The 20,757-nt window shown below is 45.1% G+C and overlaps 1 protein-coding gene across 3 annotated transcripts in view; it reads left to right on the top strand.

The window, feature by feature from the left end:
* The window catches only part of MAPT (microtubule associated protein tau), a 1,132,093-nt gene that overhangs the window by 798,992 nt on the left and 312,344 nt on the right, over window positions 1-20,757 (top strand). For all 3 annotated transcript variants that reach the window (XM_078645042.1, XM_078645040.1, XM_078645041.1), the window contains one exon: window positions 6,769-7,040. In XM_078645042.1, coding sequence (XP_078501168.1) covers window positions 6,769-7,040 — 272 coding nt within the window. The remainder of the gene's footprint in view (window positions 1-6,768; window positions 7,041-20,757) is intronic.

The raw sequence follows: 20,757 nt of genomic DNA, 5'->3' as shown, positions 1-20,757 counted from the left end.
CCTGGGGCACTTCTTACTGCACGCTTGGATAGTCGTGGCGATTCCGAGGCATTGGGGACAAGGATCAGCCGAGCCCTCACAACACGCAACTTACAGCTATGTGGGCACAGGAGGAGGTAGAATTAAACCTATATGTCGCTCTGAGTAAGGACTTGTCATAACCATTGACCAAGCTACGAAATAGATGGGCAGAAGACCTGAATGTCCCGCTAGAAAGCAAACCATGGGAGAATATATTGATAGGAATTCCCAGGACCTCGAGAAATGCCTGCTTCAGACGTATTTTTTTTTTTTATATTGCACAGAGCATACCTTACTCCGGGGCGAATCAATACATTTTTCCAAAGAGAAGATGCGGGGTTCCCGAGATGCGGGGAAAGGGTGGTAAGTTACTACAAATGTTGTGGACATGCCCTGAATTGCAGAACTACTGGACCGAGCTCACTGCTATGATAGGAGAAGTAATAGAGCGCCCAGTTCCAAACACGCCTGCACATTGTCTTCTGGAATTGTTCCTGCACAATTCCAAACTGTGAGTCACAAGCAGGTTTCACGCTTTAGCTTTGATTATAGCTAAGCGGGAGATCACATGACACTGGAAATCCCCTGTAGGGTCAGTATGTGGAAAGATGACCTAGAAAAATGGGCTGCATGTGAGGGGAGGGTGCTCCTATGGAATGCCAAAAGAGGTATGGGTTCACTGGAACGAACTAGGGCTTGGGAAACCTTTGGTAGATAGCCTAAAGGAACCAGAGCTCACATCAGGGGAGACGTACTCAGAGAGGGGGGGTCCCCTCAGAGAAGCCCAGAACATCTAGATGGGGGGACACAGAACACATCTGAGGAGGCGAGGGCTGACTGCAATCTTGGGCTGATACCGGAGAAAAAGAACACCAGGAACACGGCCAGGAGAACGGACAATCTAGGATATGATTACAAAATCTGGCTGGAGGAGATCTGTGAAAGGGGGTGGGAGGAAGAGAGTTGGGTATTAGGTTAGATATGAGGGGAAATGTATTGGAACCAGAATAGCGTTGTCCATCCAATTGCCGAATAGACTCAAGTAGGCTAAGAGGCCATGTTATGAAAATGTTATTGTAATTACAATGGAAATGTGATGAATATTGCTTGTATCAACAAAAACCCTAATAAAACAAGAAAACCTGTCTCTGACGCCACTGAGTCACCGCAAACTGTACCGAGGCCTTAGGCACCGTTTGTGAAGTGCACGATGCACCACCCGGCGTGTACCGCAGCTCCGATGCCCGCTGACACCTGTCAATGCCTGCAGTTATCTACAATTCCTGACACCAGCGCTCGCACCGACTTCGTCATCGGCCAGGGCCTGCATGCTGTTATCACGGTGGCATCCTGTTATCACGGAGCCGATAACCGCTGACGGTGAGTCCACGAACTCGCTGACTTTGCATCATCACTGGAACTGATGCCTCACCGCCGACGCAATATCTTCCCCTGTCCCGGACTCGACACCTTGCTTCCTCGCGCACCTGATGCCTATCCTCCCCCGTGGCAGCCAGAGAGCTGATCTCGGCACTGACACCTCACATCCACGACGCTGTGCATCATCATAGACTTTGTTTCCAAGGTACTGTTTGTTTGGGGGTCCTAGTGACTCGGTGCCACGCTCCTCGCGGTTGGCGCCGTACTTTGGATTTATTACTGTCACGACGTCGCAATTGCCCCAATTGAAGATATTTCTTTTTTGCAAGCTTTATTGTTGCAATAACTGTTCTAAAGTCATATCTTATTGCCTGTATGTTGGATTTTTGTCGTCCTTTTAGTCTTGTTGAGTTTAGATAAAGATACTTCATTTTCCTAAACTGATGTGGTGTCCATTTGTGATGTTATTACTGTGTTACTGTGTGTTTTGCGCACAAATGCTTACACATTGCCTTTGGGATAAGCCTGTCTGCTCTTGCCAAGCTACCCAGAGGGTGAGCAGGGGTTATCTAAAGTATGTATCCCCCTACCCTGACTAGAAGCAGGGGTTGCTATTTGGACAAAGGTACCTACCTCTGCCAACAAAAGACCCCATGTGTAACATTGGCAAAGAGGTTTGATCTTCCCATGATGATGAAGCAAATTGATTGCTTCCTATATGACTTTAAGGAACCTTTCAGAAAGAGCGTCACAGCTATACCCATCGTGAACTACATCTGGGAAGAGGAGATAAAAACCATGAAAAACCCAGCCACAGTGGCTGCACTATTGCCACGTTTGTACAAAAACATAAAGCCCCTGAAGTTTCTCCCGCCTGTCTCATTGGGCAACCAAAACGTGACTCTGTGAGCACTCGTGTGTCACAACGCCATTTCCAAAAATCCATGTGCTCCAACCGCAGTGCCCCTCAATAATGAAGGTAAGTGCCTTGACAACATTCCCAAATGCTACTTATCAATGTCGGCACTCATGGTGCGTGCAGCAAACTCTTTGGCCGTGCTTGTAAGATATGGCCACCAAATGTAGTCGAACATTGCACCATATCTTGACCGTCTCCCTAACAATGTAAAGGCCAAAGCAAAAAAGAACTTAGAGGATAAAGAGCGTGCCTCCTCTGAAATCATTGACTGCGCCATGGACATGGTGCCCACAGGCAGGCTCAGCCGTCTTACAGAGGCAGTGCTGGTTGAAGGCCACCTCCTTCAGACCTGAAGTAAAGAGCAAAGTAAGATCCTGGACCTCCCTTATAATGGCCAAGCCCTCTTTCGGAAACATGTTGACGACCGCCTCCAATCAATAAAAAGAGACACTGATATATACCAAATCATTAGGTACCCTGTAGTATTGTAAAATACCTTTTCGTGGCGCACAAGCGAGAGGGCAATTCTCCTACAGAGGAGGCTACCAACAGTACAGGTAACCATTGTATCAAGTTGGGTCACAATAGTTTCATCCACAGTACCAGAAGCGGCAGCCCCCTCAGGCAGCCTACAATAGGCAAACCCAGAGAGGAAAGTTGGGTTAACAGGGAAAAGGAACAGGACGTCAACAGTGTTGAACTACAGGCACCTGCTACACCCCAGCCCCGTAACATGCCAGTTGGTGTTAGATCTCGTTCAGTTCGGCCATACGCTGAAATTCATTCCAAAGCCACCTCGAATCCCTCCCCAGCAGTAACCACAAAAACATCTGCCTCTTCTCAGGTGAGAAGTCCAGACCATGCTCAATAAGGGTCCGTAGAATGAGTTCCTGGAAACCAGAGGGGAAAAGGTTTCTTCTCGTGCCTTTTTTTTAGTTCTGAAAAAGTCTGGGGAATGGAGACCTATCCTGGATCTGAGAAAACTCAAAAAGTATCTCAGGAATCAGATGTCTTGCATGATCACATGCCAGGATATCCTGCAGCTTCTAAACCAGTGAGATTATGACACAATTAGATCTCCAGGATGCATATTTTCATGTCCAGATACATCCACGTCATTGAAAATATTTAAGATTCACTGTAGCCGGCAGCCATTGTCAGTTATAAGTCCTCCAATTCAACCTGAAATCCTCCCTTTGCATTTTCACAAGGTACCTGCACCAGTAGCGGCATCCTTAAGGCAAGAAAAGCACCATGTCATTCCATACCTCGGCTACTGGCTAATCAAGGCACCTTCCCACCAGTTCACGCAGAGGTCAACCAAATGCCTGCCTATGCCTTTTCAGCAAATTGGGCCTTACTCTGAATCCGCAAAGGTCAACCCTTCAGCCATCCAAGAGTATAACCTTCTTAGGGGCTACCGTGGATACAGTGCTGAGCAAAGCATTTCTCACACCAGAAAGACAGACAAGATTCCTGTCATTTGCACATCTAGTGCAAAGAAAAAAGTCACTATCTGATAGAGACATCTAGCCACAGATTCCTTAACTTTTGTATTTTTCCCAGGCGTCAAAAGGTATATGCGGTAGACTATGTCTCTACCAGATAATGCGTAACTTGTTCTTCTGTTGCCTCTACAATTCCCTGCTAAGGATGATATCCTCTTGCATTCTCTTGGTTCCGTTCTGCTGCCTGCGAGTGCGGCATTTGCAGGAGGAGCTGGACAGGCAGTGGATCCAGACACAATGCTCTTTCAAAGATACCATCCATGTCACCCCAGTAATGCACAGAGCTCTTTCTTGAACTCAAGAGGCAAATCTTTCGTTAGGCTTGTCATTCATACACCAAGGTTACCAGTTGGTCATCACCACAAACCCTTCCATAAAGGGATGGGGAGCTGATCTTCAGGACTTCCAAGTCAGCTCAAATGGGAGCCGTCTCAGTGGCTTTGTCACATCAACCTGCTAGAACTCAAGGCAGTACATCTAGTCTTACAAGCCTTCATGGACGTCGATTCATCAAAATGCCTGGGATAGTGGAAGTTACATCACATTCTTGGCGTACCGATGAGGTTGGAAAATCTCTAGCAGCTACAAATACAATACAATACAATAGGTTTTATAAAGCCTGCAGCTGCTTGACAATAGTATTTATAAAGCCCGCAGCTGCTTCTGAGGAAGCGTCCTGGCTCTAGCAGCAAGGTACCGAAGACACTGGCATCCAATCACAGTACACAGACCCAAACATTGAAAGAGTTCTCATGAGGAGGAAGTCAGAACCTTGCAGGATAATTCTCATCGCCCCTTGGTGGCCATGGCAACATTGGTTCATAGAGTTGCTTCTCCTATCAGAGAGACACCACATCCATCTGCAGCCATGTCAGTCTCTACTGATAATGAGCCAGGGCCAAGTACTTCCCCAGGATCCGAAATCCTTACACTTGCCAGCCTGGCTCCTGAATTCAATGTATTTGTGCATCTGAACATCCCAGGAGAAAGCAGGGAGATTTTAGCCAAAGCTCGTGCATTAGTACAAACAAGACTTGCAGCCTTAAATGGAAGTGGTTTTGCATCTGGTGTCAGTGGTCCAACATGCACCCAGTATCATCTGCATTGGAAGAAATCCTTCCTTATTAACTACATCTAGTATGATCAGGTCTAGCTCATGCTTGCATTAAGGTTCACCTAGTGGCCATTGCACTCTTCCGAAGATCAATGACATCACCATCATTGCGGTCTAGCAGACTCGTCAAGCAATTTCTCAAAGGTTTATTCAGGGTCTTCCCACCAGTGAGGCATCCTCCCTCACTCTGGCAAATGAACACTGTGCTTTCCCAACTAATCAAAAGCCGTTTCGAGCCTATCCACAAAGCGGACATTCCATTTCTGTTTTGGAAAGTGGCGCTCCTGTTGGCACTGACCTCAGCAAGATGGGTTGGTGAAAAACAGGCTTTCACTATTTAGGAAGTTTTTCTACAATTCAGGAACGACAGGGTGATTAAGTGAACATATTCAAAATAAATTAAGTCCCATCCGATTTTTACTTAAATAAACTGATAATTCTAAAGACTTTTTTCCTCAAATCCAATCAGTTATTATTAGCATACAGTGCTCCTAGAAAAGGTTATCCATTCTCGAAACAGAGCTTTGCACAATAGATAACTAATGTCGTTTAATTTTATAATTAAAAAACTGGCACGTCTCTGCAAACATAGGTGCAAGCTAATTCAACCAGAAGTGTATCGATTTCGACGGTGCTATTTGCCGGTCTGTCTAGCCAAGATATCTGCAGAGCAGCAACCCGGAAGAATAGACAAACCAGGGCAGGCCCGGACTGGCCGTTGCGAGCACCGGGCAATCCCCCGGTGCGCCGCAAGGGTGGGGACCGGTTTTGGGCCCTGGGGGCCGTTTTTGTTACAGGGCCGTTTTTGCAGCTTTGCTGCAAAATCGGCCCTGTAACAAAATCGGCCGAAAACTGGCCCCGGCAAAGAGCTCGGTCGCACCACCAGGGGGCCGGGCGAGCACTTTGCCAGGGCCGGTTTTGGTTCTCAGTCCGGCCCTGAGACAAACCTTTATGCAGCACTACTAGTTGGTTTCCGCAGTACACAGAGATTCAGCAGTGGGCCAGGCAGTAGGGATCACAGTAAGTGATACCCACCATCCTCTAATGTGTTAAGCACATTTTAAATTTGTGTTTTATATGTATATACATAGATGTGTAGCTATAGGTACATATTTATTCTGATGTTCATACAAAACAAATTCTATTCAATGTCTCCAGTATTTGTATCTTTCATAGATTCACTTGCAACCAACCCTCCTCCCTTAGGAGACTCACCTTCTCTGTGATATGGTACTTATTCACAAATGTGCTCTGAAAATCTAAGACACAGAGCCTCTGAGAGGAGTGTTCTAGTGGGTGATGCAACCTGATTGGTTTAAACATTAAAGTTTAGTAAAAATGTGTTGCTGAAGTGAACATTTTATGGACTTTCCAGGTACTGTTTTCTAGTGGTACCTTGGGGCTCCCACTTCGACGACAGGGAATGATTCAAACATGTGAATCTATCAAAGATACCAATACTGGGAAACTACAGTTACAGGTAAGTAACTTATTTACTTTCCCGGTCCACTTTAGTCCCTAATTCCTCTTAACGCACATGGAAAGGCACAGGCAGAAATCGTTAATTCTGGCTCCCTGTCACACCCACGCAGTTAAAGGAAATCTTAGTGACGGTCAAAAAAAAATCAATATATTATTAAGATAATTAGTAATGAGATTGAAATGATGCTTCACATAAACAATATGTTTTTGATTTTACAAGGTTTGGCCCCTGTCCATGTTCCCGGAGCTCTATTTAAAACCGTGTTGACCCATTTAAGGCAATAAAATTTTATATCCGTCACTTAGATGCTAATTTTTTTATATTGCATTTCCTCTCTCTGTAGCTGAGTCGCCAAAGCCAGGGGATAGAAGTGGTTACAGCAGCCCGGGCTCCCCCGGAACTCCAAGCAGCCGTTCGCGCACGCCTTCAACAAACTTTGTCCATAATAAGGAGCCTAAGATGGTGGCTGTAGTGCGTACTCCTCCGAAATCTCCTGCTTCTGCAAAGAGCCGTCTACAGCCTGTGCCAATCACTGCTCCTTTACCTGACCTGAAAAATGTGAGATCAAAGATCGGCTCCACAGAAAATCTAAAACACCAGCCAGGAGGTGGAAAGGTATTGTTAATGAACAAAGTTTAGTTTTTATTCCAACCACAGACTGCCTACTTCCCCCACCACCTAATTACCAGCCATGTAGTGACAAATGTTGCCATATGAGTAGTTGGAGAATATTGGATGCTCTTTTCGGCACAAGTGAGTAGTCCTATTTCGTAATAGGAGCTTTAAAGAAGAGAGCGAGCTTTCATTAGGAGTTGTGTTACACATTTTAGCATTTTACCAACTACCATACTCGAGATCGCAATTTTCAACCTGCCTCCAACCTCATCTTCTCTCTCACGCCATGCAGAAGCAGCCTAGCGGTCTGCTCAAGCCTTGCATCCTCCCACCTTATGCGAGTGTAGTGGGCCTAGGCCAATGTCTGCCAACAATCCAAGCATGCCTATAGGAAGAAGAATCCTTGTAGTGCTTTGTACAAAGGAAGCGGCTTCGTTTGTGCACAAATTGTCATAAATACGGCTCCCAGTGCAATTGCAAGATCCCTGCAAACTTTGAATGAAAAATCCTGCGAACCATGGGCACGGTTATATTGAGCAAAAGCATGCTTATTTCCAATCTGCATCAACTAAAATAGAAATTCCTAAAACCGTCTCACATTAAGTTTCCATTGTCCTAGGCTTTTGGGGGATTTGCGAATTACAATTTACAAAACCAAACTTGAGACAAAGTTACCTTTCACATCCCCTTTCAGTAAATAAACACACCTAAGGGCATATTTACAATATTTTGGTGCAGGGCAACGCTCCAAGCCTTCTAGCTGTGCAGCCACACATCAAAATAAAAGGAGAGCAGGAAAGCGCCATATCTACAAGGTACTGCGTATTCCTGTCATTTCTGACAGCGCCGGTGCACAAACTGCAGCTGAGCGCCAACACAGCCACCATCGTGCAAGGGTGTCTGTGTTGTTGGCATCTTCCTGCACAAAAATAATCATATAGGGCATATTCCTCTTTCTAAGTGTCCTGCAGAATGCAGCACCTGTGGGAAGAGGAAAACACTTTGCTTTGGGAAGGAATTAGTGGTGGTGCCTCAGATTTAAGATATGTTGAAAATCTGGGGCAGTATGAAAAACCATGGGTGTTCCGCCAGAACACCCACAGCATCACCCAAGAAATGCCCCTTTCACGAAGAGTAATGCGAGAAAGTAGGCCATATTTACAAGTCCATGAAAAGCTATGCAGGGTAGCTTTGTGTGGCCTTGTAAATATGGGCTGGCGCACTGCGCTACCGGAGCTTTACAAAAATTACGCTTCGGTGGTGTAAAAGTGCCACAGGGGCATTGTAAATATGCCCCCTAGTTTCCATTTTTTAGAGGCCTTTGGTGGGCTACCTAATTATATGGTACAAAACTATAGTTACAACTGAATTTAATTTCACACTTATCCCCTGTAGGCTTGAGGTAGTTAAAAAAGTGATTTGTAGTAAATTACTAAATGTTCTCTTCCAGGGGATACTCATTAATAGTCATAAGTACTGAATAATCTCCGCCCATGAGCGGGAACCCGGAACATATAACAAAATACATATATATGTGTGTAAATATATAATAAGAGTACATAGTACTAAACAAATTATACACATATACATGTATACACTAATAATATGCAGCCCAACCATAACTTATAGGCTAATAAAGCCGTAATTACATATTTTCTGCAGAATGAAAATAAACCATAGAAAACAATGCAAGAAAAAGGCAGGAGCCTAAAATGCATTCCACAGACAGAAAAAAACTTTTATTTTCATCAAAGAAACTGTAATAAAAGGCAATTAGCCTATGTAGGCTGCATAAAGAAATAACATCCCTGTACAGAAAATCAGACTGGCACCTCGCCTTTAAGGCCTCAGAGAATCTGAACGCTTTGCCTTTAATGCCTCCTGGGGGAACTCTGCTCCCATCATGCCCCACAGGTGACAGTTAGGTCAGTTCTTTTTTCCGGCTTGTTCTGTGAGGAACCTGAAACTTGAGCTCTGCTGAATTTGATTGTTTTTCAGTCAGAATTTGTTTTTTTCCTGTCTTATTTGACAATATTTGTTGCTGGTGGTAATTTTTTACCTTTTCTGACTAATTCTTCTAGAATTTTTTGGTCAGTTATGCGACCTTTATTCTACAAATGTCCTTCCTGTGGGAAGAAGATGTCAAAAACAGATCCCCAATCTGTTTGTGTGGTTTGTCTACCTTCCACACATGATGTGGAAAAATGTTATCATTGCCTCAAGCTTTCCAGAAGAACTTTAAAGGAAAGAGAGAAGATTCAGCTTTTGGGACTTCTGGAGAGAGAAAGGCAGCATGAAAAGGGGGCAAGAAGTGAGTTGTCATCTGGAAGACCCCCCTCTTCGTCAAAACGTCGAAGGTCTGCTTCTCCTGAAGGTAAAAGCAAGAAAAAACGACATCAGGAAGCGTCGACGTCGAAAAAAGTGAGTTCGACGTCGAGACCAGTGGAAAGAAGTACATCGACGTCGAGGTTATCGCCGGTAAGGCACAAGTCGGCGTCGAAGCGGAGGTCGAGGTCGCCGTCGAGAAGCTTGTCGAAGTCGAGGCATTTGGTGTCGATTGCTGTGAGGACGACCGACGTCGAGAGGGAAAGTGAGGTCGACGTCGAGAGGAAGAGTGAGATCGACGTCGAGAGGAAGAGTGAGATCGACGTCGAGAGAGAAAGGGAGATCGACATCGAGAGGTAGAGCTACGACGTCGAGACCTGAAAAAAGAAGAAGATCACGGTAGCCGTCGAGATATGGGTCGACGTCGAGACATGCCTCGGGCTCGTGGCTTGACAGGGCTCTGTCGACGTCGAAGAAGCAAACGACGTCGAGGAAGTCGACGTCGGGGTCTCCGCCACCTGCCACACGGTCGGCGTCGCGACACTCTGGATCGGCTTCTCGGACCTCTCATAGGTCTTTGTCGAGGTCGGGGTCGGCGTCAAGGGCTTTGGCTGACCCTCCAAGGTCTACGTCGAAAGACCTGACGTCGAAGACATCTGTGGACAGGTCTTCAGTAATCAGTAATCAGAGCCTCTCAGCATAAAGAGTCCTCTATTGTGGCACATTCTGGCTCGACGTTGAGGAATTCAACGTCAAGGGACAGGCAATTGGTTCCCAGAGAGGCTCCTTCAAGATTTCCGCAGTCTATTCGGAGTTCTTCAGCATCTTCTTCCTCAATGGGAATTCAGATTGTGCAGGTTACCCCGGAGGGCTCTCCGGTGCGTAGAATACCTCCTGTGAACATGTCTCCTAGATGGCTGGAAAGCATACGCCAGTGGAAGATGCAGCCAGGGCCTAATGACAGGCCTCTTACTTTGACTGCTTCAAGGCCACCGGCTGGTGTTTCTCCAAGAAGATCTAGATCTCCGTGCGGAGGCGTTCGCATTCTAGGGAGCGCAGTAGTTCTCATCGGTCTCCTACTCCTAGGAGCAGGCATAGATCTCCTGCCTCTTCCTCTTCATCGAGATCGTCTTACAGGGACTATTCGCCCACAATCTCATCAACACCACCTTCCAGAATATCTCCAGAGGATGATCTAGGAACTTTCAATGAGGTATTATGCCGTGGGGCTAGCAAATTCAATATAACGATGGCAGTGCCACCTGTGAAGTCTTCTGTCATCTTTGAAACGCTACATCATAAGTCGTCTGCTAGACCTCTTCTTCCGTTGGTGCCTGGTTTGTTGGAACCGGCAATGAAGACCTTCTTGACGCCAGCTACGGTGGGCTCCGGACCTTCAAGAATTGCAAAAAAGTATAAAGCGCCGGCTCAGGATCCTCTTTTCCTGCGTACAGATCCACCTCCTGATTCTCTAATAGTGGCGGCGGCCAGGAAGGCCCACTCGGCTACATCTGTCTCATCTGCTCCGCCAGACAAAGACAGTAAAAACATGGACTCCTTGGGGAGGATATGTAACACAGCTGGATCAGTCATGAGAGTGGCCACTGCTGCGGCTTTGCTAGGTTGCTATGATCGTCTCTTATGGGACTCTATGTCTAGATTTGCTGAGAAGCTACCTAAGGAAGCTCAGAAAGATTTCCTTGAGATTGTGGGAGAAGGTGGTTTGGTCGCAAACTAGACTATAAGTGCGGCGCCTGATTCTGCGGATCTTGCAGCGCATGGGTATGCCCACGGCATATGCTCCAGGAGGTCGGCATGGCTGCGCCTCACAGGCCTTAAGCCAGATGCCCAAAGGAAAATAGTTAATCTGCCATTCAATGGGTCAACATTATTTGGATCTCATGCGGATGATGAGATGGCTAAAATGAAAGCGGAGCTTGATACTGTAAAGGCGGTTGGCCTAGAGAAGAAGAAGGAGTTCCGACGTCGTTTTCGCCCCTATGACAAGAGGTCGTTTCAACAACGTGCGCAAACATCCAACTGGTCGTCTCAGAACCAGGGGCAGTCTCAGCAGAGGTTTCAGTTTCAACAGCGCAGGCCTGGGCGAGGCAGAGGAGGAAATAGACAGCAGTCCTCTGGAGCGAAACAACCTCAGAAGCAATGAGAAAGAACTTCCTCCACAGCTGTGGTCCACTCTGGTAGGAGGAAGCGTTGCTCTATACTTGGACGAGTGGAGAAAATTGACAAAGGACAGAAGGGTCATCGGCATAATCCAAAATGGTTATCTACTCAAATTCAAATCACCTCCTACGGCCCTACGTCCAAAGAGAGTTTTTCATCAAAGTCAAAAGCTCCTACAAAAAGAAGTAAACATCCTTTTGTGCAAAAAAAGCCATAGAGGAAGTTCCTCTTTCACTGAGAAACCAAGGTCTGTACTCCCGTTTCTTCTTGGTGAGAAAGAAAGGTCCCAATGCAGAATTCAGACCTATACTGGATTTAAGGTTGTTGAACAGATTTATTCGAAGGGAGAAATTTCGGATGTTAGCGCTCCATCAAATATTTGCCCAGTTACATCAGGGAGACTGGAGGTGTTCCATCGACCTGAAGGATGCATATTTTCATGTTCCAATCTCAGAGGCATCGCTAATTTCTCAGATTTCAAGTGTCTGTTCATCACTACCAGTATGCAGTACTTCCGTTCGGACTGAAGTCAGCTCCCTGAACATTTTCGAAGTGTATGGCGGTGGTAGCTGCCTTCCTTCGGAGACAGAGGATTTTCGTATATCCCTACTTAGACGACTGGCTCCTGAAAAGTTCGTCCCCATCTCTTCTGGAAGTTCATCTTTCAAGATGCCTTCACCTCATGCACAAATTGGGTCTTCAGGTAAATTTCAAGAAATCGATAATGAACCCAACCCAGCAAATCCACTATCTGGGAGCTCTTTTGGACACAGAAAAAGAAAACGTGTGTCCTTCGGAGGAGAGGTGGTTATCAATCAGGACAAAATGTCAGCTTCTTGTTCAAACCACGTTCCCGACGGTTCGCCAAGTATCCTCTCTTCTGGGTTCGATGGCGTCTTGCATCTTCATAGTTCCAAACGCAAGATTGCACATGCGTCCTCTGCAACAGTGTTTAGAGAATCAGTGGAGACAGAGGACGGGGTGCTGGGAGGATCGAATACTCCTTCATCAGTCTGCCAAAGACTCCATCCGGTGGTGGATGAAGAGATCCCACTTAATGCAAGGAGCGCCATTTCATCAAGACCCCCCTACTCTGACTCTGATCACGGACGCCTCACTCAAGGGTTGGGGTGCTCATATGTGCCCTCTGCAAGTACAAGGGCTATGGTCAGATTCCGAGAAGGGCTGTCACATCAACCTGCTGGAACTAAGAGCAGTTCATCTGGCTCTCAAGTATCTGTTTCCATCTTTCCAGTCTCGGTCCCTCCTGGTGCAGACAGACAATACAACGACAATGTATTATTTAAACAAGCAGGGGGGTACCAGGCTCAGGACTCTGTCCATGGAAGCCCAGACCATCTGGAATTGGCTACTGGCGAGAGACTTGTCGATAACAGCGGTGCATTTGCCCGGGTCCCTCAACTCGCAGGCGGATTTCCTCAGCAGGGACTTCGTCGAGGTTCACGATTGGGTCCTCAACGAGGAAGTCGCAAACAGTATTTTTCAAGCATGGGGAATTCCAGATATCGACCTGTTCGCAGATGCGGGAAACGCAAAATACCCCGTCTTCGCGTCCAGGTTTCCCCAGGTCGGATCTCAAGGGAATGCCCTTTTGATAGACTGGTGTCAGAACGTACTGTACGCTTTTCCTCCGACCCCATTGATACCAACAGTAATCAACAGGATGTACAAAACCAAGTCCAGGATGATTCTGATTGCCCCCGAGTGGCCACGACTATGGTGGTTTCCAGATCTCCTTCAGTTGTCGGAAGTGCCACTCAGGAGGTTGCCGTGTCGCCCGGATCTTCTGTCCAAACAGAAGGGGAGAGTGTTCCACCCCAACCTGTCTTCCCTACGCCTGGCAGCATGGCTCCTGAGGTCATCCAGTATGGGCACTTGCAGTTGAATTCCGAGTGTATGCATATCCTTAAGGAGGCGAAGCGACCTTCTACAAGGAAATCATATGGTTTTAAATGGAAGCGATTTTTTCTGTGGTGTGAGAACAATGGCCTTGATCCTATACATGGTCAAGAACAGGTGATTCTACCTTATTTGTTACATTTGGCTAGGTCTGGTCTGCAGTTTACTTCTATTAAAGTCCATCTTGCAGCGATCACGGCTTACAGGAAATTGCCTACTCAGGCTTCCTTTTTTAGGATGCCTGTAGTGAAAGATTTTCTAGAATGTTTACGAAAGGTGTATCCACCATTCAGGTCACCTTCTCCACCTTTGGAGCTTAATGTGGTATTAACTAAATGAATGGGTGCTCCTTTTGAACCTATACATAAGGCCTCCTTGCAGCACTTAACTTGGAAGGTAGCGTTCCTTGTAGCCATTACTTCTCCCATAGAGTGAGCGAGATCCATGCTGTGTGTTGCAAGGAACCTTTCATTGTGTTCCATGCTAATAGAGTGGTACTCAGGACGCATCCTGCCTTTTTGCCCAAGGTAGTGTCAGATTTTCACATTAATCAGACTATAACCTTGCCGACTTTTTTCCCAAATCCTACCAATCCTCCTGAAAGAGCTCTACACTCTTTAGATCTTAAGAGAGTTCTTAAGTTTTATCTGGACAGAACAAAGACTGTGAAACACTCAGACCGTTTGTTCATTAACTATGGTCCTATTAATACGGGCTCTGAGGCTTCCAAGAGGTCCATATCTAGATGGATTGTGTCTTGCATTCTCCTAACGTATCAGTTGTCAAACAAGTCTTTGTCACGAAGACCGAAGGCTCATTCAACAAGAGGGAAAGCTTCCACTACAGCTCTCCTTCGAAATGTTTCTATGGCAGAAATCTGTAAGGCAGTTACATGGCGTTCAGTTCATACCTTTACTCGCCATTACTGTCTTGATTCAGACACACAGGCAGATGCTCAGGTTGGGCAGGCATCGCTCAGGAATTTATTTGCTAATTCTAGCTAAGATATGTGTGTCACAGCTGTTGTTCTTTCTTGTTTTCTGCTTGCTCGCTTCTTAGTGGGTATGAGCGTGCTATTCTATTCAGTGCTTATGACTATTAATGAGTATCTCCTGGAAGAGAAGGATTAGTTACTTACCTGTAATCCTAGTTCTCTTCCAGGGGTATACTCATTAAAGTCATAAGCACTCTCCCGCCTCCCCGGGCGAGCAGTAGCATTATGGTTTAATATGTGTGTTTTGATATGATATATGCAGATACCTGCAAGTTTTACTGTACCATACAAATGAACTGACCTAACTGTCACCTGTGGGGCATGATGGGAGCAAAGTTCCCCCTGGAGGCCTTAAAGGCAAAGTGTTCAGATTCTCTGAGGCCTTAAAGGCGAGGTGCCAGTCTGATTTTCTGTACAGGGATGTTATTTCTTTATGCAGCCTACATAGGCTAATTGCCTTTTATTACAGTTTCTTTGATGAAAATAAACGTTTTTTTCTGTCTGTGGAATGCATTTTAGGCTCCTGCCTTTTTCTTGCATTGTTTTCTATGGTTTATTTTTTTCTGCAGAAAATATGTGATTACGGCTTTATTAGCCTATAAGTTATGGTTGGGCTGCATATTATTAGTGTATACATGTATATGTGTATAATTTGTTTAGTACTATGTACTCTTATTATATATTTACACATATATATGTATTTTGTTATATGTTCCCGCTCATGGGTGGAGATTATTCAGTGCTTATGACTTTAATGAGTATACCCCTGGAAGAGAACTAGGATTACAGGTAAGTAACTAATCCATCCTGTCTTTGACTAAAGCAGGAAGTGCTGTTGTGCAAGTTTGTACAGAGTAACATAGCTTTTCACTATAGTGCTTCTGATTTTAATTTTAAGAGATTCACTGAAGAGCATATTGTGTACAATTTGTACTGTAGGCTCAATTAACTGTTGTTTTTCTTGTTTGCTGAATGAAGTACTTTCTTAATAACAAGATACAACATTTGACCTCTGGCACATGTTTGATGTACAACATCATATTTTAGATATGCCACACAATGGTAGAAATCTTTTTGGCAGACATATGGATGGGGCCATGCAATCATTTAAATCTGAAATAAATAGTACTCGATCTCTAGGTCTCTTTCTGTATCGGAGTCCGGTGCATATTTGAGGAGCAATGGATAGAGGACTATCTCTATACTGGGGCAGTTTTCAACCTACCACTTTCCACTAAACCCGAATGTCTCATTATAGGCAACCATACTACCCATTTGCTTCTAACAGATAGCTTCTGTCATCATATTCCATGGTGCAGACTAGGCAGAAGATCACCACTCAAAGCAAGCAGGAAGACCAGTCTTTTTCGATTCCTCCACGGACTCAGTAATCATCGCAGCAGCGAAGAAAACACATGCAGTCTCCTCTTCTTCCTCAGTTCGTCCAAACAAGGAGAGTGGAGCCCAAGATTATTGGTTAAGCGGCGGCCTCTTTAAACGTGTCTAGTGCTGCAGCCCTGTTGGGACGTTATGACCGATCTTTATGGGATTCCCTGGAGCATTTTAAGGAAAAACTGCCGAAAGAGGATCGCCAGGATTTTGCGGAGATTCTCCAAGAAGGAGCACTGGCAGCCAATCAAGTAATCAGTGCAGCAGCGGATGGGGTTTCTCTGGCTGCACATTCATATGCGCATGGAATATGCGCAAGGAGGTCTACCTGGTTGCATTTAACGGCTTTGAAGCCTGGAGGCCACCAACGCATCTTAAATCTACCTTTCTCTGGCAGCTCCCTTTTTGGCAAAACCAAAGGGGATGATGGACAGAGTGTTGAATATTGCAAGCACTCACCCCCAGTCAACTGATCTGGGTTTAATCCATCATCATTCTTTAGCTCACTCTGCCACCCAGTTCAGACATGCCCATATGCAAATCAGTCTGACCCTGTGCCTCATGGGAACAGTCCAGCCCGAACTGCCAAGCCATGTCTTCCCTGGACCGGAAACAAGCATCCTTGGACTGGTTTCTGGCTAATCAGCCTTCATCAGCCAGGCTAGCTTGAATCCAGTGGCAAAGTGAGCAAGGGACCCACGTCTGGGCATACCCTGCCAACTTAGGGCAAACAAAGCAAAACCAAAGGGGATGATGGACGGAGTATTGAACATTGCAAGCACTCACCCCCAGTCAACTGATCTGGGTTAAATCCATCATCAGTCTTTAGCTCACTCCGCCACCCCTGTTCAGACATGGCCATATGCAAATCAGTCTGAGCCTGTGCCTCATGGGAACAGTCCAGCTCGAACTGCCAAGCCATATCTTCCCTTGACCGGAAACAAGCATCCTGGGGCCGGTTTCTGGCTAATCAACTTTCATCACACTGACGAGGAGATGGCCAGGATGAAGGCCGAGCTAGACACGCTGAAGGCCGTAGGCTTGGAAAGAAAAACGGAATTAATGGGCCGATCCAGGCCATACAACCCCAAGAACTACTATCAGAGGGTTCAAACCGCTCAATGGTCGCAGAGGCAATTCCAGCAATCCAAGTCACATTTTCAAGGCCGTTGTTCCTCCAGAGGCAGAGGAGGACCGCAACAGCAATCCTGCACCGCAGCCAAAACCTCAGGCAAACAATGATTTTCTACTTCCTCTAACACCCTTCCCTGGACCGGAAACAAGCATCCTTGGACTGGTTTCTGGCTAATCAGCCTTCATCAGTCAGGCTAGCTTGAATCCAGTGGCAAAGTGAGCAAGGGACCCACGTCTGGGCATACCCTGCCAACTTAGGGCAAACAAAGCAAAACCAAAGGGGATGATGGACGGAGTGTTGAACATTGCAAGCACTCACCCCCAGGTGAAAAAAAAATCTTTCATCAATGGGGTCATCCATCCATCGACCTCTTTGCAGTTGATCTAAACAAAAAATGCTGCACCTTCGCTTCCAGATTTTACCGGCGAGGAATGAGAGGGAATGCCCTTTTGATAGACCAATCCAGAACTTTTGCGTACTCTTTTCCTCCCCTTCCTTTCATCCCGAAGGTGGTGACTAAGCTCATCCGATCCCAGATGAAGCTGATCCTGATAGCACCAGACTGGCCTCACCAATTGTGGTATCCGGACCTGTTGCAGCTCTCAATGTGTGCACACAGGAAACTTCCATGCAGACAGGACCTACTGACCAAAGTGGATGGGAAGATTCTGCACCCCAACCTTCCCTCACTGAACTTGGCAGCATGGCTCCTGAGGTCTTGCAATACGGCCACCTGAATCTCCCTCAGGACTGTATGAACATTTTGAGTGAGTCAAAGAGACCGTCCACAAGGAGTACTTACTCTTTTAAATGGAACCAATGTTATGATTTGTCCTCCAAAACTGTTGTGTTTAACTGACTGTATGAAAACCCAAGTAATTTCCTTCGAACTAAAAAACTGTCGTACTTACCTGTGTTTTGTAAGACATGTGTCATATTTTGGCATATCACCTTGAGTAGTAAAAGTAACTCAAAAGTAATCACAAAGTAATCAAAAGTAATTTCTATGTATTCTAAACTGTTTTAAAAGCAAATACAAACCTGTAACAATTGCAATTTCAACCACAACTGCATTTCCTTGTAAAGTTTTGCATTTGAAAGCATATCCTACTTACCTGTGCCAAGTCCTGCTTGATTTTAAAAATAAAACATAAGTATACCTTTTTTATACTTACTTAATTGGTCTGGATTCTGTCTCAGAGTGTGTGCCATCAGACTTGTTTGGGTCAGAGGTGTGGTGCAGCGGACAGGGCGGCTGACTCCGGAACATGGGGGCTCACGGTTCGATCCCTGGTGCCGGTGGCAGGTTAGCTCAGCACTTTTTAACTCTAGGCAATATCTCGCTTAATCTTCCCGACGGCCCTCAGCCCCGGGGCACCTCACCTGAGGTAGCTGTGTGCTTTACAAATGCTGGTATTATTATTATTGAGTGAATACAATAAACGCTTAACACACCCTCCTGAAAAGTCTAACTGCTCGACCACACTACCACAAAGAGAGCTGTTATTGATGATCTAATTTAGCCTCCGCTATTCCTCTGGGGACCCCCTGGACTCTGTGCACACTATACCTTACTTTAATTTAGTATATACAGAGCCACCTTCCTACAGTCAGCAGATGACTGTTCTTAAGCACAAGGTGTTTTAGCAGTGCAGGGTAGCTGTTGCAAACCGGTGTTGGTACGACGCATATGGCTTGAATCTGAAGCATTGTGGCGTGAGATATCCAAAATCTGTAACTGTCTTCAGATGTAGGGGTTACGGCCAATATTAGAAATTTGCTGAACACAAGAGCAATGAGGGTCAAACATAAAAAGAAAAAATTGCTTTGATAAATTAGTACATTTTTGTGACTCATTCGCACAGTTGCATGAATAAATGGTTATAGGTGTATAGAGTTCACAGATTTGCAATGCAAAATGTAGAAATCAAAAGATTTGCAGATGGCCAGTTATTCCTAGTGTACAGAAAAGTCTGACTATATTGGTAGTTGCTAAAATAGCTATGTCAAAGCCAGAGTTTATCACTGGCTCGCTCACACAATTGACACGGCACATTCATATATAAGATCTGCATCAAAAAATATCATAGAAATATCAGTATAAATATAAGACAGCAATGTGACAGTACGAACATTAAAACTGAAAGACACTTAGAATTGTGCTATTCAGTGTGCAGAATAATCAGAGAAAAAAACGTTCAATAAGCAGTTTGAATAAAGAAAACCCGTAACAAGAGAAAGTGAAGTGAAAAACCGTACAGCTCCCAAAGCTTACACAAAGAGATTGCAGGAATCCTACATGTTGAATTCTGTTATAAAGGTTGTACACCAGTCTCGGGCATTTCCAGCCCAATTTTATTTATGTTTAATACTATTTATTGTGCCTTACATGGAAAGTTTTAGAAAAAACCACAGGAGTATGACCCATAAACCAATTTAGATCAGGGTAATTATATCATAAAAAATAACAATATCTCAACAGATATCAATAGGGAGTCAGGTATACCAGTATGTAAAATACATTACTACATGGAAAGTGACGTATGTTTCCTGCTTTTTTACCCTCTGACATTTTGTGTATTTATTCTAATAATGACACTACAAACAAAGGGTTCAAACTCCTCAGTGATCTCAATGTCAGCAACCCAGAACCTTCCACCAACAGAAACACCAGTCCAAAAGTAAAGGGGGTCGCAAATAGGCTTCTGCTGCGAGTAAACCACCTACAGCGATTTAGGATTGAGTCTCTACTTCCCCCTGTTCCTTTACCAACTCTGGTGGGGTAAAGCATTGCGACCCATACACGGAAACTGAATATTGTTCAAAATGGGTACAGTCTCAGATTCACTCTTCATTCTCCAGCAATGTCGCCAACAACCAGAGATGCTTCAGAAAGAAGCAAAGTACTATTGCAGAAACAAGCTGTTGGCACTGTTCCTTCTTCCCAGAAAGAAATAGCTATTTATTCCTGCTTATTTCTGATGAGAAAAAGAGGGCCAAAGAATAAATGTAGGTCTATTGTGGGTCTGAAACTCGCAAACAAATAGGTAAAGAAAAGTTCTGGATATTAGAATTACATCAAATCTACCTGCAGATCCTTAAAGATGGTTGGCTACCCTCCATATATCTTCAAGATTTATATTTACATGTGCCTATAGCCTTGAAGCTTTGTAAGGTCCTGAGATTCATGGTTGCCAACCAACATTATCAGTATAAAGACCTTCCATTCGGCTTCAAGTATCCCCCATCAGAACATTCTCAAAATGCATGGCTGTCATTTCAGCACATTTTAAGAGATAGAAGATCCTTGTTTATTCATATTGGGACAACTGGCTAATCAAGGTATCCAACATTTCAACAAGCTCATCAGCATTTTCACATGACAGTTTCTCCTTGATCACACATCAATCATGAGAAATCAAGTTCAACTCTAGTGCAGTCCCTACAATATCTAGAAACAATTTTGTATATTTTAATAGAAAAAATATCCTTCAATGGAGAGACTGTTAGCTATACATTTGAAATGTACAGTCTGCTGAAAGCAGTGCATATGACAGTGAGGCACATACTGTCACCATTGGGCTCCATTGCGTACTGCACTTTCTTGTCCCGAATGCCCACCTCCACATGAGACCATTAGAAGAATGTCTGAAAGACCAGTGGTGTCAGTTCTGAGACAAATGAGAGAACAAGATTATTCTTTCTCCCCCGGTGCAGCCCTGTGCCTCAATTGGTGGCGGCATCTAGAGAATCTCCGGAGCAGAATGACTTTT

This window comes from Lissotriton helveticus, chromosome 5_1, assembly GCF_964261635.1.
Source record: "Lissotriton helveticus chromosome 5_1, aLisHel1.1, whole genome shotgun sequence".
Taxonomy (NCBI): Eukaryota; Metazoa; Chordata; class Amphibia; order Caudata; family Salamandridae; genus Lissotriton; species Lissotriton helveticus.
The sequence above is the reverse complement of the archived record's forward strand: the minus strand, read 5'-3'. Positions and strand labels throughout refer to the sequence as shown.